The 17,455-nt window shown below is 53.2% G+C and overlaps 1 protein-coding gene and 3 long non-coding RNA genes across 6 annotated transcripts; all 4 read left to right on the top strand.

The window, feature by feature from the left end:
- The first annotated feature begins 2 nt into the window (after window positions 1-2).
- On the top strand, window positions 3-4,160 carry LOC135307787 (uncharacterized). Of its 2 annotated transcripts, XR_010368438.1 has the most exons (3): window positions 36-1,167; window positions 1,372-1,468; window positions 2,061-4,160. It is a non-coding gene; the product is annotated as an uncharacterized LOC135307787 (long non-coding RNA). The 2 variants fall into 2 exon arrangements; XR_010368439.1 differs by lacking the exon at window positions 1,372-1,468 and having other exon boundaries at window positions 3-1,167.
- A 4,734-nt stretch (window positions 4,161-8,894) lies between these two features.
- LOC135307348 (uncharacterized) lies at window positions 8,895-9,668 on the top strand. The gene is made up of 3 exons (XR_010368051.1): window positions 8,895-8,911; window positions 9,007-9,282; window positions 9,605-9,668. It is a non-coding gene; the product is annotated as an uncharacterized LOC135307348 (long non-coding RNA).
- A 161-nt stretch (window positions 9,669-9,829) lies between these two features.
- On the top strand, window positions 9,830-12,023 carry LOC135308368 (PHD finger protein 7-like). Its single transcript, XM_064433309.1, is given in 9 exon segments — window positions 9,830-9,883; window positions 10,171-10,295; window positions 10,372-10,560; window positions 10,562-10,591; window positions 10,593-10,727; window positions 10,943-11,056; window positions 11,205-11,323; window positions 11,477-11,952; window positions 11,994-12,023. Coding segments are annotated over 9 exon segments (1,272 nt in total).
- A 21-nt stretch (window positions 12,024-12,044) lies between these two features.
- LOC135307786 (uncharacterized) lies at window positions 12,045-16,202 on the top strand. Of its 2 annotated transcripts, XR_010368436.1 has the most exons (3): window positions 12,078-13,209; window positions 13,414-13,510; window positions 14,103-16,202. It is a non-coding gene; the product is annotated as an uncharacterized LOC135307786 (long non-coding RNA). The 2 variants fall into 2 exon arrangements; XR_010368437.1 differs by lacking the exon at window positions 13,414-13,510 and having other exon boundaries at window positions 12,045-13,209.
- The last annotated feature ends 1,253 nt before the right edge of the window (window positions 16,203-17,455 follow it).

Below are 17,455 nucleotides of genomic sequence, written 5' to 3'. Positions count from 1 at the left end.
ACACCTCCACAGACATCCCCCAGGCACAGCCGCTCCCGGCAGCAGAGTTGGGCCCAGAGTCCACCTGTCCGGTCCAGGCGTGACAGCAGCAGCAGGACAGGAGTGAGGGCTGAGAGACCCAGGCAAAGGGAGACACCTCCAAGGACATCTCCCAGACACCGCCGCTCCCGGCAGCAGGGTTGGGCCCAGAGTCAACGTGTCCGGTCCAGGAGTCGGCGTGACAGCAGCAGCAGCAGGACAGGGCTGAGGGCTGAGGGGCCCAGGCCGGGGGAGACATGGTCAGGGACGTCCCCCAGACGCAGCCGGTCCCGCCTGCAGCGCCGCGCCTCGGATCCACCTGTGCAGTCCAGGAGTGGCCAGGACAGCAGCAGGAGGACAGCAGCGCATGCTGAGAGTCCAAGGCGCAGGGGGACACCGTCGGGGACGTCCCGCAGGAGCAGCCGCTCCCGCCAGCGACGTCGGGCCTCAAGTGGCACCTCCAACAGCAGCACGTAGCGCCATCTTTTCTTTCTAGTCCATGGGTTCGCTGCCGGAAGTGAAGGTGAGAACGGTCAGCACAGGGCCCCTGAGATTTGCAGGTCTGTGAGAAAACCCTGTTAGCTCTTGACATTTCTACCGGCAGGAAAGAGGTCTGTGCTAAATACCTTGATTTCTGTGTAACCCTGTATTCAGTGACAAGTCCCTTAAGGATGTGGCTAATGGAAAAGGACTCTTGCTCCTGCCTTTAGACTCCAGCCTCAGATGTTTCCCCACTGCTTAGCCTTGAAAGTGAACCACTCCTTAATGGGCTTGGGTCCGGTTAGGGAGACGTTCAGAGCAAGGTGGCTCCTGAGGAAGCTGTCTTTGGAAAGGACGTGTGCTGTGTTGCTATCCTTGAGCAATCTCCCTTCAGGAAAGCCAAAAGGAAGAAGAAAGAAGAGAGTGAGACACTGTCTCAAGTGTCTGAAGAAAACAATTCCAATGTTGCTGCTGATTTGAAAGACTTGATTGGACCTTCAAAGAACAAAGCAGTAAAGAGTGTGGAAATACCCTGGGACAAAGAGGACGCACAGGACTCTGGCCCAGATGACCATTTGGGACCTTTGACTGAGAAGGACGCAGCTCAGGAGTGGAGTGCTTTCAAGTTTTCCTTCTTTGGAGACACAGAGCAGTTGGGCATCAAAGAAGGTAAGAGCAGAACCCTTCGAACAGTGCCATTGCTAAGGAAGAGCTTCTGGCAGGCACTGTAGGGCAATAGAGTGTAATGAAGGTCAGGATCCAGGGGATTTTCAGCAGCAGAAGTCAGGAATTAGGCAGCAGCATTTTGATCTTCATTTCAGCTTGCCAAGGCTGAGGCAGATTCATGAGAGGTACCTGATGCTTGTGTTTCAGGAATTCGGGAAGGCATGCTTCGAGAAGGCACTGGGTACTTTGCAAAATGGTGGAAAAGCTTGTTGTCATGCCCTGAATTCCTCAAAGAGGGAAAAAGGTAACATACCAGTCATATCAAGTTTCATAGAACCTGACAAGATTTTAAAGGAAATGTGTGTTAATGTAGAGGGAAAAACAAAATCCTGGAACTGAACCCAAGGTCCACGAGCATTCTGTTTGTTACTGAATTCTATTCTTGGACCTTTAGAAAAAGGAAACTGAATGGCACATGAATATTGGGGTGTCCTAATCTTAGATAAAATGAGGCCATATGAAATGAAGATGAAACAACATTAAATCAATTCCCAGTCGTGCAGGAGAGAAAGAAATGTTGTGAACTTACCCAAAATCCTAAAAAACACAATGCAACAGCACAAAGCAAGAAGCCCTCCACACTTGTACTGAATTCAGAAGGTATTCAGTGTCTTCTGAATGCAATGATAAATGTTGAAAAATACATAAGGGATGCCTAGAACTAAGTGGAAAATCCTGAAGCACAGATACAGCTCAGAAAATCTGGCAGGAGACGATTCTGTCCTTCTGAAATCTGTCTTTTCCAGTGTATTTCTCTTGAAAGGAGGAATCTTTCCTGCCCAGCAGAGGAATAATCTGGTTTTGGCTTTTTTTCTCTATTGCTGCTGTTATCGCAGAGCCTTACGTACTTGGAACAACAAAACCGGTACAAGTCACGTGGCAAGAGGATCGACGTGTCCAAGACTGCAGTTCTGAGGGTGAAGAGGAGCCCCAGATGTCAGAAATTGAAAAGGACTGAGAAATGCAAGTTCCATTGCTCTTTGTTGTCTCCTTGGCGGTAGTAGCTGGATGCTGTGGCAATATTAACAGCAGCACTCAGCAAGTGGGAAACTGACATTGCACGCCCCTGAAAGCCATCTTGGAAAACCATTTGTGCTGCACAGAGTCAAAACGCCCAGCAGGCCGTTTGCTGTGAAGTTGAATGTGGAAAAAGAGAAGTAGAGCACAAGAAATTTTCCGGGTCATTTGGGTTTGACCAACTCCAAATGGAGTTTGGCCAAAAGCCAAAGACACAGTCAGTTTTCTCTTTCAAAGTGGCTTTTGTAAAATCAAAAGCTCTATTTGGGTACTAGGGAATAAAGTTTTTCAATGTATACAATTTCTCTGAAGCACTACAGTTTCAAGTCATGCGCATGGAATTTGATAGTACAATTTAGGATGCTAAAATCCCTTTGTACTTGTCTAGGTTTCTTTCTTTACCACACACAGAAAGTGCTAGAGTTTGCTTCTCCGACGATGATGAACGCCTAAGAGGTAGGACGGAATTTCTTCATCCCCTTTTGGATTTCTTTCCCTTCTGAACCTTTCCTGGACTAGTTATGAATGTTTTCTAGCAAAATTTGCCACCCTTACTTGTGGCCAAAATAGTGGTGGAATCCCATGAGCACGTCCTGGTAAAATAGAGGTCAAGCAGATTTCTGGCTTACTTTTCTTTCAGATATTTGGCTAATAGGAACCTGGACTTTTAGAGCTTATCAAAAACTTAGTCACTTGACAGGTTACCTAGACAGTTTGGATCCCTTCAGGTATGTGTAGCATCTTGAACTTTTTCCTGCCTTTCTTTCGGGTGTTACCATCAGGAATGTTGAGTTTGGCTTGTATGTGCCTGTGGTTCTTTGTCCTCATGAATCTGGGGCTTTCTCTTCTGAATCCAGTGAATTTGGTGTTTAGAAACAAAGCAAACAACAACAAAAGGGAAAACACACAGTCCCCAAAACCTGCACAGGCCTCCAGAACAATTGCTTGTTATATTTTGTAGAATATATAGTCTTAAGACAGGCTCAAAGGCTGTGCCTTTCTTGAGACTGATTAGGTAACTCTGAGGCAAGGTACTGCTGTGTTCATGCAGTTACCGGCCTGCAATCTCCCCGCCTGTCTGATTTACAGGGTGTGTTGAAACGGAGAGCTCAGTCCTCAGCAGGCCTCAGTGCTGGGGAGGATGCAGGGTCCTGGTGCTGAGCTTCTAAGGGAACGGCTGCTATTTCTCTGCAATTTAGATTGCAGCATGTTGAGGAGAACTGCTGCTGCCTTTCATTGTTCTTAGTACACCAGGCTGCAGCAGGGAGCATTTCTGTTGGAGCCAACGTGTGGTGGGGGGCAGGAGAACAGGAAGGATGAGGAGAATTGATTTCTGACTTTCTTACTGCCCTGTTCATGATTGTTAGAAGCAGCAGCACAATCAGAAGTGTTTAACCCTATTAATTGGTTGTTTGTTTTGTGCACAGGAGCCAAAGTTATTTTGTAGATTACTAGAGCTCAGTGAAGAGAAAGAGGGTTAGGAAGACAGACTTAGATTATTGCTAGAGGTGAGTATGGAACGTCTGTTCCCTGGTAGCTCTAGGCGAAAGCTGAGCATGGGGAGGGAATGCAGGTATGAATGTGCATGCCAAATTAATTTGGGACCTCAAGAAGAGCTTGAAACTTTTTATTGACCAGGAAACAAAAGCTTTGTAGTCTACCGCTGTGTATAACGCCCTGTTGTATTGTCCAGTAATGTAAAGCACGGCATCTCTGTATTTTACAGGAGCAGCACCTTAACTATCTGTAAGGAATGTATTTAAGAGATAGAGAGAATTTAGAGACTTCTCTTAATAGTGGAATAGGAAACTTCTCCGAAGACTTTGTTAGATTTTCATTATATTCTGGAACGCCGAAGGAAGCATAAGGATACCAAATAGAAAGTGCAAGCAAACCAATAAACCTTTTACTGATTGGAAGCGGGTCATGTTTGTTCCTTGAAGGAGTTGCCAAGCAATGGGACTTTCAAAATCCTTTCAATGGTCTAACAAGAGAACGTGTTGACAGTCCCTGTTAGGCAGTGTTTTGGAGCTGGGGCTGAGGCTCTCGAGGCCTGGGGACATCAGGGAGGCTCCAGTTCTGACTGGCCAGGCTGGGGCCATTGAGCTCGGGCTCAGGCCTGGTGGCTGTAAGGGCAAGCAGGAATGTCAAGAGTGGCCCAGGCCCGGGCCGGGCCAGAGCAGAGCGGTGCCCCCAGCCCTCCAGGGGCGGATGGGCTCTGCCAAGGCCAGCCTGGGCACTGCCCCCAACCCAGGGACAGGCGGGTGCTTTGCCCCAGAGCTGTGCCCAGAGCAGCAAAGCTGACACAGCCCCAGCTGGTTCTGGCAGCTGTGAGGCCAGAGCAGCACCCGTGGGTGCCCTGGGCAGGGCCGGAGCGGCACAGGAGCAGTTGCCAGGGCCTGGGGAAGCACAGGGCTCAGCCTCCACAAGGCGACACAGCATGCATGCTGCAGGGGACAGAGCCAGTGGCAGCGGGCATGAGCACCTCTGCGGGAATCTTAGCCTGCAGCAGCATCGGCCCCGAGGGCTGCTCTGTCCCTGCCTGCCTGCCTGCCTGCCTGAGGGGCAGGGCTGGAGGCCTTGCAGAGCAGGGGCCATTGCGGGCACGGCTGTCCCAGGAGCTGCCCCCTGGCCCAGCTGGGCCTCACACGGGGAGGAGGGAGGCTCCCAGCCCCGGCATGGCTGAGCAGCTCCTGCCTCCCCCTGCCTCTGCTCTGGGCCCCACACTGCCTGCCACAAGAGCCACTGGGCAAGGCTGTGCCAGGCCTGCTTTGCCCTCACCTGGCTCCCTGGCACCAGGGCCCTCCTGCTTCATGTCAGACATGGCACTTTTCAGCCAGGAATACAACAGTCTCCTCCAGGTGTTTGTCCTCTCTCTGTCTGTGGGAGAAAGCAGAGTGTGTGAGGAGTTGGCAGAACAGGCCCAGAGCCACGAGGGCACTACTCCCTGCTCAGCCCTGTGTGAGCCCTGCTCCTGTCTGCCTTATCCTCCCATCGGTCACGTCGAGGAACACCGCAGTCTCCTCTGAATATTCCTCCGCTGATTCTGGGAAAGGAGAGGCAGGTGAGCCTGCAGCACAGGCCCAGAGCCCCGAGATGCGGGGCCCCTGTGGTCCCTGGGCAGCCACGTCCCTGCCCTACCTTCTCCTGCCGTTGTCAGGTCGCACTGACACACGGCCTGAGCGCGGCCTTCCCTTTTGGGGCCAAGGGAAATCTCTGCTCCTGCCTCTGGCGCAGGGCGCTCTGCCAGCAGATCAGGGAAGGTGATACCCCCAGAGACAGGCACGAGCAGTGGAGGAAAGCCGACATCACTGCAGTCTTCCAAAAGGACACCAAGACGCAGCCAGGAAACTGCAGGCCCATCAGCCTCAGCTCCATTTTCAGAAAGGTGACGAGAACAGCTCCTCTTGGATGTCATCTCTAAGCCTGTGGGATAACAGGAAATGGAAACCATGCTTGACCAATCTGATAGCCGCCTCTGCTGCTGCAGTGACTGGCTGGGTTTGTGAGGGCAGAGCGGTGGCCCTTGTCAGCCGGGACTTCAGCAAGCCTTTGTCCCTGCCTCCCTTGTGGCGCTCCTGAGGTAGCTCAGGGACAGTGGGGTAGAGAAGTGCACAGTGGAGCTGCAAACTCAGGTAGCTGTGAGCTCAGGGGGCCGTGCTGGGGCCAGCCTTGTTTGCCTTATTCCCCAGTGACCTGGCAGAAGGGACGGAGCGCTCCCTCAGCACGTTTGCTGATTGGACAGAACCGGGAGCAGGGGCTGATGCTCCACAAGGCTGTGCTGCTCTTGCGTGAGAGCTGGACAGGCTCGAGAGTTGAGCAGAGAGGGAGCTCATGAAGTTGCACCAGGGAAAGCCTCTAGAAGAGCTTGAGGCTTTGTAATTACCTGGCAACAGAAGTGTTTCAGCACAGTGGAGTGTATAACGTCATCTTGTGATGTCCAGTCAGGGAAAACACTGCGTCTCCTTATGGTACAGGACCAGTTCCTCGTGTGTATGCAAAGGAAGTCTTTGTGACAAACAGTGAATTCAGGAACTTCCCCTACTATTGTGTTGGATTTTCATGATTTTCTGGAATGCCAGGTGAAGTGTAAGGATTCCAAAAGGAAAGTGAAAACAAACCAATAAATCTTCTTTTAGAGATCAGAAATGTTTCCTGTTTGTTGCTTGAAGAAGTTGCCAAACAACAAAACTTTTGAAATCCTTTCAAAGATCTAGCAGGAAAAAGCATTGGCCTAAAGCGTTAGCCGGTATTTCTGAGGAGGAACACGGTTCTAGAGTCAATTCAAGGTTTGCACCAGGGTTTGGGGTTTTTTGCCAGTATGCTTTGAATATGAGCTGCTTCTCTGCAGGACTTTTAATAATTAGATCGTGTACTGAAGACAACATGTTACTGTGTCCTGCTGTCCAGTGCTGAAGAGGGTTGAGACAGAGCAGGTAGCTCTGTGTCTGTGTGTAACTCGCAGGAGCTGCACCAGAGCAGTGCCCAGGGCTTGGAGAAGCCGACGGGTTCCTGGCACGGAGGACACAAAGTCCACGGCACGGGATTGTCCGGCCAAGCTCTTCTGGTTCTTTCTGCTTGGAGCCCTTGCCGGGTTCCCTGCAGAGCCCCGGGTGCAGCTTCCCAAGTCAAGCCTCTTCCTCTGCCTCCTCCCTCCCTCCTGGGTGTCAGGATCCGCTGGAGCGAGTGGGGGGTCGTGATGGTTCATTAACTGATCTCAGAGTGCAAAAAGAACACGGAGGGGATTTCAGTATTGGTCAAAACAAATTCACCTTTTATTGAATGACCACAGCAAATGCAATATAGGGATTAGAATAGAGATAAAAAATAAAGAGAGAGAGAGAGAATGGGTGTATAGCTACCAAATGTAGAGACAAAACCCTGGTGGTGCAGTCAATGGGAAATTTGCCTTGTCTGGTCAGGGAGGACCTCAAAGTCCTGGTTAACTCAGGGATCTATTATAGTCCTTTGCCAAGGGGGAGAAACAGGTCTTGAAATTGCTGAGGGGAAACAGATACCATAAAGACTAAGTTTATGGAAATAGTTGAGGGAGAACAGGTACTGAGAACGGGTGCAGACAGTCCATGTTCTCAACAGTGAGCGAGAGCCGTTGTTTTCTTGGTCCAGCAACCACACCTGGGCAAGCATTTGCTTTGACCAGGCCAGCCCCCCCGCCACATGTAGGATTATAGGGGTGTCAGTCTCAGTCCTTGGGAGGGGGCTTCAATCTCCCTTTGTCGCAGTGATAGTGAAACAGATGAAAGGTTTTCCATGGGGGACCATCAAATAACCCCTGAAAGTTCATTTGGCCGACAGGTGGGGAAATTCATGGGCCATTGCTGCCAAGCAGGCGCAAGCATAGGGGGCGAGTCGCTCCTTGGCAGGCCCTGCTGGAAGCAGTAAACCGTGGCTGCAGTGCAGACCCAGCTGCAAACAATCCCTTGGCAAGCATCCACCTCAGCCAGGCCAGACCTCCAGTCAGGGTCTTCAGTGGTCCCGGTCTCTGTTCTGGCGACGGTCGTGAGGCAAAATGAGGGAAACTTTGGAGCGTCTCTTTCACTGGCTAAAGGCATTCCCTGGCATTGCACCGGCTCTGCCTCCCTCCTAGATCAGTGAAGGCATCGCCTTCCGCCCAAGGTGGCTCTCCCATGGAGACAGGAAAGTGCATGAACTTCTGCTGCCCCAGCATCAGGCAGGTGCAGGGTGTCCCTGCTTGCCAGCCCTTGCCCTGTTTCCCCAGGATGCCGCTGATTGTTCTAGAAGTCACGGACCTGGATTTCCAGGAGCATGTTTGCAGAGACATGAATGAGAAAAATCGACAAGAATTGTTTGTGCTTCTCTTCTTGATTTTTAAAAACTATTTTTCCTAGGAGGAAAGCATGGACCAAACTGGGAGAGTTCCTTTCCTGGGGGAAAAGCATCCTCCTGCATTTGACTTCTGAGTCGAGGACTGTTGCAAGCTCTCCTGTCAGATGTACACTGAAAATTCTCATGGAGTTTTCTGTGTTTCCACTGAGCCAGTATAAACGATGACGCTTCTAAAGAGGTTAACGCTAACTTTTCCATTTATAAGCAATGTCAAAGTTGTTAATTGATGGATGACAGGATAAGTGAGGTGTGGAGGCAGCTGTGGTGGTCTCCAGGTATATCTCCTGTTCCCAGTGGTGATCCGCAGCAGCATCAAATCATGTTCATCTTAGTCTTCTCCAGACAGGTGCAGGAAAAAGTTGGATCACCTAGAGGAGGGTTTGAATCTCTGCAGTGCAGGAGACTCTGCACCAGCTCTCTGGGCAACCGACTGCCAGGGGCAGGAGCAGAGATTTTCCATGGCCAGGGCCAGAGTCCTGCAGTGGCAGTGCCTGAACAGCAGCTTCCTGCCTACAGTCCCACCCTCGATGGCTGCCCCAGGGCCTGGCATTTGACCCTGCACTTGCTGCAGGAGTCCCTGCCCTGGTTCCCTGCTGACCAAAGGCTCGGAGCCATCTCAGAGCCTCGGTTCCCAAGGGGGCCGCCACAAGTGGTTGCCAGGGACCTGAGGCCATGGCTGCCCCAATTATGGGTGCACGATGCTGATGTCAGAGTGGCCATTATGACCTGTGTGAGCACGGCCCCAAAAGGGAAGGCTGCACTCAGGCTGTGTGTCAGTGCGACCTGACAACGGCAGGAGAAGGTAGGGCATGGACGTGGCTGCCCAGGAACCACAGGGGCCCCACACCTCGAGGCTCTGAGCCTGTGCTGCAGGCTCACCTGCCTCTCCTTTCCCAGAATCAGCGGAGGAACATCCAGAGGAGACTGGGTTGTTCCTGGACGCGACCGACGGGAGGAGAAGGCGGACAGGAGCAGGGCTCACGCAGGGCTGAGCAGGGAGTAGTGCCCTCGTGGCTCTGGGCCTGTTCTGTCAACTCCCCCACACTCTGCTTTCTCCAGCAGAGAGAGAGGAACAACACCTGGAGCAGACCATGGTATTCCTTGTCAGCAACTCACAGCTGACAGCTGCCATGGGCAACAGGAAGCAGGAGGGCCCTGGTGCCAGGCAGCCAGGTGAGGGCAAAGCAGGCCTGGCACAGCCTGGCCCAGGGGCTCTTGTGGCAGGCAGTGTGGGGCCCAGAGCAGAGGCAGGGGGAGGCAGGAGCTGCTCAGCCATGCCGGGGCTGGGAGCCTCCCTCCTCCCCGTGTGGGGCCCAGCTGGGCCAGGGGGCAGCTCCTGGGAGAGCCGTGCCCGCAATGGCCCCTGCTCTGCAAGGCCTCCAGCCCTGCCCCTCAGGCAGGCAGGCAGGCAGGCAGGCAGGGACAGAGCAGCCCTCGGGGCCGATGCTGCTGCAGAGGTGCTCATGTCCGCTGCCACTGGCTCTGTCCCCTGCAGCATGCATGCTGTGTCGCCGTGTGGAGGCTGACCCGGACACCTGCGGTGACAAAGTGGAGAAGGGCGGGCTCTGTGCCCACGTCTTTTGCCTGGTGCGTGGCTGCGGGTGCTCCCTCCGCCATTGCAATGGGCAGTTCCTGCCACTCTCTCCTCATCAGCTCCTCCCTTTTGCTGCAGTTTTTCGCCACTCTGCTTTTTCGCCAAGTGGAGCATCGTGTTGGACTCATGGGCTTTCTGCCTCGAGATATCCAAATTGCAGTGTGGCGGGCGGCACAGAAGGTGAGAGCCTGACAAGAGCAGGGAGATTTGTGCCAGGCGAGGTTTGCCAGAGCTTAGCCCAGGCTGCACCAAAGGAAGGCTGGCCCAACAGCCAGCTCTGGGACAAAGTCTGGCTCCCAGCAGCTCTGGCACAGAGGCTCTGGCACAGGAGCCTCCTCCCTCCTCCCCCAGGCGGCTCTGTGGGCTGGGACCCAGCAGTGGCCGCATCCTGCGCCCTGCCCGGAGCCGCGGGGCTGCCAGGGGAGGCCCCGAGGCTGCTGCTGATGGGGCTGCTTGGCTCTTTCCAGCGCTGCTGCGTCTGTGGCCAGAGCGGGGCAACCATCATGTGCTGCCAGGAGGACTGCGAGAGATGGTTCCACCTGCCCTGTGCCAAGGAGGTCGGCTGTGTCAATCAGTACATTCCTCCATACAGGTACCTCCTCTCCGCTTCTGGCCACCACTGGCCAGGGATCCAGCAATTCTCACTGTGCTCATCTATTTTCCCCCAGCTCCTACTGCCCCGAGCACTGTCCAGAGCAGGAGGTGCAGGCGACTCCAGAGCCGGGCACCGATTGCCCCATCTGCATGGAGCCTGTGGAGGATAGAAAGACCTTTGAAACCATGGTGTGCCCAACGTGCAAAAGAGCCTGGTTCCACAGGGACTGCATCCAGGTCGGATCCCTCCCCTCAGTCCTGGGGCACAGCAGGTGCTCAGCAGCACCCGGGCCTGGCTCACACTGCATGTGTTTGCCCTGCAGGGACAGGCCATGCGCGCTGGTTTTGCGTGCCTCCACTGCCCCCTGTGCAGAGATGATGTGGGTTTCGTTGCCGAAATGCTCATCTTGGGGATCAGAGTCCCCTTCAGGTTGGTGTCCTTCTGCCTGGCACAAAAGACAGGAGGGTGCACGTGCTGTGCTGTTCCAGGCCCTGCCTCAGCAGTCCTGGCCCTGCCCTGTCCCATGACTCTGGGCTTCAGCTTCACGCACAACTTGGAAAAGCGCTGGAGGAAAAGCAGGGACACCCTGGAGCTCCATGAGGGGAGGGCAGCAGAAACTCATCAGGTTTTCCTTTCTGCATCAGAGAGCCAACATGGGAGGACAACGATGCCTTTGCTGATCTCGGAGAGAGGCACAGCATGTGCAATGCCAGGGAATGCCTTTACCCTGGAGGCAGGGAGGAGGCAGAACAAGAGGGGTAAGTTGGGGAGCTGCACCTGGGGCTCTGAAAGGGAAACCATATCTCAGCAAGGGCTGAAAGAGGCAAGAACTTGCAAGAGCTTGGCCAGACAACCACGTGCTGGGACACTTTGTCCTCAGTGCCATAAGTCTCTTTGCCTCCCCAGGCCCTGGCAACTGCTCCTGTGCTCCTCCTGTGCTGCTGAGGGCACCCACAGGCGCTGCTCTGGCCTGAGAAACAAGATATACAGATGGGACTGTGACAGCTGTGCTGGTCTCGGAACGTGTATGAGTCAAAGCCCCCGGTGTCCCTGGGCTGGGGGCAGTGCCCAGGCTGGCCTTGGCAGAGCCCGTGTGCTCCTGAAGGCATGGGGGTACTGCTCTGGCCTGGCCTGCCTTGGGCCTGGGGGGCCTTTGACATTCCTGCTTGCCCTTACAGCCTCCAGGGATGAGCCAGAGCTCAGTGGCCCCAGCCTGGCCAGACAGTCAGGACAGGAATCTGCTCATGGCTCCTCAGAATCCCAGGACATCAGGCCCAGCTCCGGCACGCCGGTGCCATCGGGGCTGGCTCCTCCGTCTCCATCTCCAGAGACCAGCAGCCAAAACAGCCAGCAACAGCCAGCATCACAGCAGTCACTGCCATCTTCCTCGCTGGACACCAGCAGCCCCAGCAGATCAAGGCCAACATACAGCAGCTCCCCGGACCCTGAGGACAGGCTCCATTCCAGACGTGCTGGGCCTGACCGCAGGCGAAACAGCTCTGGCCCGCAAGGTCAGGACCCAAATCAGCCCGTCCGATCGAGGAGTCGCTGTGACAGGAGCAGCAGGAGAGGGCCGAGGGCTAAGAGACCCAGGCAAAGGGAGACACCTCCACAGACATCCCCCAGACACAGCCGCTCCCGGCAGCAAGGTCGGGCCCAGAGTCCACGTGTCCGGTCCAGGAGTCGGCGTGACAGCAGCAGCAGCAGGACAGGGCCGAGGGCTGAGGGGCCCAGGCAAAGGGAGACACCTCCACAGACATCCCCCAGGCACAGCCGCTCCCGGCAGCAGAGTTGGGCCCAGAGTCCACCTGTCCGGTCCAGGCGTGACAGCAGCAGCAGGACAGGAGTGAGGGCTGAGAGACCCAGGCAAAGGGAGACACCTCCAAGGACATCTCCCAGACACCGCCGCTCCCGGCAGCAGGGTTGGGCCCAGAGTCAACGTGTCCGGTCCAGGAGTCGGCGTGACAGCAGCAGCAGCAGGACAGGGCTGAGGGCTGAGGGGCCCAGGCCGGGGGAGACATGGTCAGGGACGTCCCCCAGACGCAGCCGGTCCCGCCTGCAGCGCCGCGCCTCGGATCCACCTGTGCAGTCCAGGAGTGGCCAGGACAGCAGCAGGAGGACAGCAGCGCATGCTGAGAGTCCAAGGCGCAGGGGGACACCGTCGGGGACGTCCCGCAGGAGCAGCCGCTCCCGCCAGCGACGTCGGGCCTCAAGTGGCACCTCCAACAGCAGCACGTAGCGCCATCTTTTCTTTCTAGTCCATGGGTTCGCTGCCGGAAGTGAAGGTGAGAACGGTCAGCACAGGGCCCCTGAGATTTGCAGGTCTGTGAGAAAACCCTGTTAGCTCTTGACATTTCTACCGGCAGGAAAGAGGTCTGTGCTAAATACCTTGATTTCTGTGTAACCCTGTATTCAGTGACAAGTCCCTTAAGGATGTGGCTAATGGAAAAGGACTCTTGCTCCTGCCTTTAGACTCCAGCCTCAGATGTTTCCCCACTGCTTAGCCTTGAAAGTGAACCACTCCTTAATGGGCTTGGGTCCGGTTAGGGAGACGTTCAGAGCAAGGTGGCTCCTGAGGAAGCTGTCTTTGGAAAGGACGTGTGCTGTGTTGCTATCCTTGAGCAATCTCCCTTCAGGAAAGCCAAAAGGAAGAAGAAAGAAGAGAGTGAGACACTGTCTCAAGTGTCTGAAGAAAACAATTCCAATGTTGCTGCTGATTTGAAAGACTTGATTGGACCTTCAAAGAACAAAGCAGTAAAGAGTGTGGAAATACCCTGGGACAAAGAGGACGCACAGGACTCTGGCCCAGATGACCATTTGGGACCTTTGACTGAGAAGGACGCAGCTCAGGAGTGGAGTGCTTTCAAGTTTTCCTTCTTTGGAGACACAGAGCAGTTGGGCATCAAAGAAGGTAAGAGCAGAACCCTTCGAACAGTGCCATTGCTAAGGAAGAGCTTCTGGCAGGCACTGTAGGGCAATAGAGTGTAATGAAGGTCAGGATCCAGGGGATTTTCAGCAGCAGAAGTCAGGAATTAGGCAGCAGCATTTTGATCTTCATTTCAGCTTGCCAAGGCTGAGGCAGATTCATGAGAGGTACCTGATGCTTGTGTTTCAGGAATTCGGGAAGGCATGCTTCGAGAAGGCACTGGGTACTTTGCAAAATGGTGGAAAAGCTTGTTGTCATGCCCTGAATTCCTCAAAGAGGGAAAAAGGTAACATACCAGTCATATCAAGTTTCATAGAACCTGACAAGATTTTAAAGGAAATGTGTGTTAATGTAGAGGGAAAAACAAAATCCTGGAACTGAACCCAAGGTCCACGAGCATTCTGTTTGTTACTGAATTCTATTCTTGGACCTTTAGAAAAAGGAAACTGAATGGCACATGAATATTGGGGTGTCCTAATCTTAGATAAAATGAGGCCATATGAAATGAAGATGAAACAACATTAAATCAATTCCCAGTCGTGCAGGAGAGAAAGAAATGTTGTGAACTTACCCAAAATCCTAAAAAACACAATGCAACAGCACAAAGCAAGAAGCCCTCCACACTTGTACTGAATTCAGAAGGTATTCAGTGTCTTCTGAATGCAATGATAAATGTTGAAAAATACATAAGGGATGCCTAGAACTAAGTGGAAAATCCTGAAGCACAGATACAGCTCAGAAAATCTGGCAGGAGACGATTCTGTCCTTCTGAAATCTGTCTTTTCCAGTGTATTTCTCTTGAAAGGAGGAATCTTTCCTGCCCAGCAGAGGAATAATCTGGTTTTGGCTTTTTTTCTCTATTGCTGCTGTTATCGCAGAGCCTTACGTACTTGGAACAACAAAACCGGTACAAGTCACGTGGCAAGAGGATCGACGTGTCCAAGACTGCAGTTCTGAGGGTGAAGAGGAGCCCCAGATGTCAGAAATTGAAAAGGACTGAGAAATGCAAGTTCCATTGCTCTTTGTTGTCTCCTTGGCGGTAGTAGCTGGATGCTGTGGCAATATTAACAGCAGCACTCAGCAAGTGGGAAACTGACATTGCACGCCCCTGAAAGCCATCTTGGAAAACCATTTGTGCTGCACAGAGTCAAAACGCCCAGCAGGCCGTTTGCTGTGAAGTTGAATGTGGAAAAAGAGAAGTAGAGCACAAGAAATTTTCCGGGTCATTTGGGTTTGACCAACTCCAAATGGAGTTTGGCCAAAAGCCAAAGACACAGTCAGTTTTCTCTTTCAAAGTGGCTTTTGTAAAATCAAAAGCTCTATTTGGGTACTAGGGAATAAAGTTTTTCAATGTATACAATTTCTCTGAAGCACTACAGTTTCAAGTCATGCGCATGGAATTTGATAGTACAATTTAGGATGCTAAAATCCCTTTGTACTTGTCTAGGTTTCTTTCTTTACCACACACAGAAAGTGCTAGAGTTTGCTTCTCCGACGATGATGAACGCCTAAGAGGTAGGACGGAATTTCTTCATCCCCTTTTGGATTTCTTTCCCTTCTGAACCTTTCCTGGACTAGTTATGAATGTTTTCTAGCAAAATTTGCCACCCTTACTTGTGGCCAAAATAGTGGTGGAATCCCATGAGCACGTCCTGGTAAAATAGAGGTCAAGCAGATTTCTGGCTTACTTTTCTTTCAGATATTTGGCTAATAGGAACCTGGACTTTTAGAGCTTATCAAAAACTTAGTCACTTGACAGGTTACCTAGACAGTTTGGATCCCTTCAGGTATGTGTAGCATCTTGAACTTTTTCCTGCCTTTCTTTCGGGTGTTACCATCAGGAATGTTGAGTTTGGCTTGTATGTGCCTGTGGTTCTTTGTCCTCATGAATCTGGGGCTTTCTCTTCTGAATCCAGTGAATTTGGTGTTTAGAAACAAAGCAAACAACAACAAAAGGGAAAACACACAGTCCCCAAAACCTGCACAGGCCTCCAGAACAATTGCTTGTTATATTTTGTAGAATATATAGTCTTAAGACAGGCTCAAAGGCTGTGCCTTTCTTGAGACTGATTAGGTAACTCTGAGGCAAGGTACTGCTGTGTTCATGCAGTTACCGGCCTGCAATCTCCCCGCCTGTCTGATTTACAGGGTGTGTTGAAACGGAGAGCTCAGTCCTCAGCAGGCCTCAGTGCTGGGGAGGATGCAGGGTCCTGGTGCTGAGCTTCTAAGGGAACGGCTGCTATTTCTCTGCAATTTAGATTGCAGCATGTTGAGGAGAACTGCTGCTGCCTTTCATTGTTCTTAGTACACCAGGCTGCAGCAGGGAGCATTTCTGTTGGAGCCAACGTGTGGTGGGGGGCAGGAGAACAGGAAGGATGAGGAGAATTGATTTCTGACTTTCTTACTGCCCTGTTCATGATTGTTAGAAGCAGCAGCACAATCAGAAGTGTTTAACCCTATTAATTGGTTGTTTGTTTTGTGCACAGGAGCCAAAGTTATTTTGTAGATTACTAGAGCTCAGTGAAGAGAAAGAGGGTTAGGAAGACAGACTTAGATTATTGCTAGAGGTGAGTATGGAACGTCTGTTCCCTGGTAGCTCTAGGCGAAAGCTGAGCATGGGGAGGGAATGCAGGTATGAATGTGCATGCCAAATTAATTTGGGACCTCAAGAAGAGCTTGAAACTTTTTATTGACCAGGAAACAAAAGCTTTGTAGTCTACCGCTGTGTATAACGCCCTGTTGTATTGTCCAGTAATGTAAAGCACGGCATCTCTGTATTTTACAGGAGCAGCACCTTAACTATCTGTAAGGAATGTATTTAAGAGATAGAGAGAATTTAGAGACTTCTCTTAATAGTGGAATAGGAAACTTCTCCGAAGACTTTGTTAGATTTTCATTATATTCTGGAACGCCGAAGGAAGCATAAGGATACCAAATAGAAAGTGCAAGCAAACCAATAAACCTTTTACTGATTGGAAGCGGGTCATGTTTGTTCCTTGAAGGAGTTGCCAAGCAATGGGACTTTCAAAATCCTTTCAATGGTCTAACAAGAGAACGTGTTGACAGTCCCTGTTAGGCAGTGTTTTGGAGCTGGGGCTGAGGCTCTCGAGGCCTGGGGACATCAGGGAGGCTCCAGTTCTGACTGGCCAGGCTGGGGCCATTGAGCTCGGGCTCAGGCCTGGTGGCTGTAAGGGCAAGCAGGAATGTCAAGAGTGGCCCAGGCCCGGGCCGGGCCAGAGCAGAGCGGTGCCCCCAGCCCTCCAGGGGCGGATGGGCTCTGCCAAGGCCAGCCTGGGCACTGCCCCCAACCCAGGGACAGGCGGGTGCTTTGCCCCAGAGCTGTGCCCAGAGCAGCAAAGCTGACACAGCCCCAGCTGGTTCTGGCAGCTGTGAGGCCAGAGCAGCACCCGTGGGTGCCCTGGGCAGGGCCGGAGCGGCACAGGAGCAGTTGCCAGGGCCTGGGGAAGCACAGGGCTCAGCCTCCACAAGGCGACACAGCATGCATGCTGCAGGGGACAGAGCCAGTGGCAGCGGGCATGAGCACCTCTGCGGGAATCTTAGCCTGCAGCAGCATCGGCCCCGAGGGCTGCTCTGTCCCTGCCTGCCTGCCTGCCTGCCTGAGGGGCAGGGCTGGAGGCCTTGCAGAGCAGGGGCCATTGCGGGCACGGCTGTCCCAGGAGCTGCCCCCTGGCCCAGCTGGGCCTCACACGGGGAGGAGGGAGGCTCCCAGCCCCGGCATGGCTGAGCAGCTCCTGCCTCCCCCTGCCTCTGCTCTGGGCCCCACACTGCCTGCCACAAGAGCCACTGGGCAAGGCTGTGCCAGGCCTGCTTTGCCCTCACCTGGCTCCCTGGCACCAGGGCCCTCCTGCTTCATGTCAGACATGGCACTTTTCAGCCAGGAATACAACAGTCTCCTCCAGGTGTTTGTCCTCTCTCTGTCTGTGGGAGAAAGCAGAGTGTGTGAGGAGTTGGCAGAACAGGCCCAGAGCCACGAGGGCACTACTCCCTGCTCAGCCCTGTGTGAGCCCTGCTCCTGTCTGCCTTATCCTCCCATCGGTCACGTCGAGGAACACCGCAGTCTCCTCTGAATATTCCTCCGCTGATTCTGGGAAAGGAGAGGCAGGTGAGCCTGCAGCACAGGCCCAGAGCCCCGAGATGCGGGGCCCCTGTGGTCCCTGGGCAGCCACGTCCCTGCCCTACCTTCTCCTGCCGTTGTCAGGTCGCACTGACA

This window comes from Passer domesticus, chromosome 9, assembly GCF_036417665.1.
Source record: "Passer domesticus isolate bPasDom1 chromosome 9, bPasDom1.hap1, whole genome shotgun sequence".
Lineage (NCBI taxonomy): Eukaryota > Metazoa > Chordata > Aves > Passeriformes > Passeridae > Passer > Passer domesticus.
Note: the sequence above shows the minus strand (reverse complement) of the source record. Positions and strands in the feature narration are given on the sequence as shown.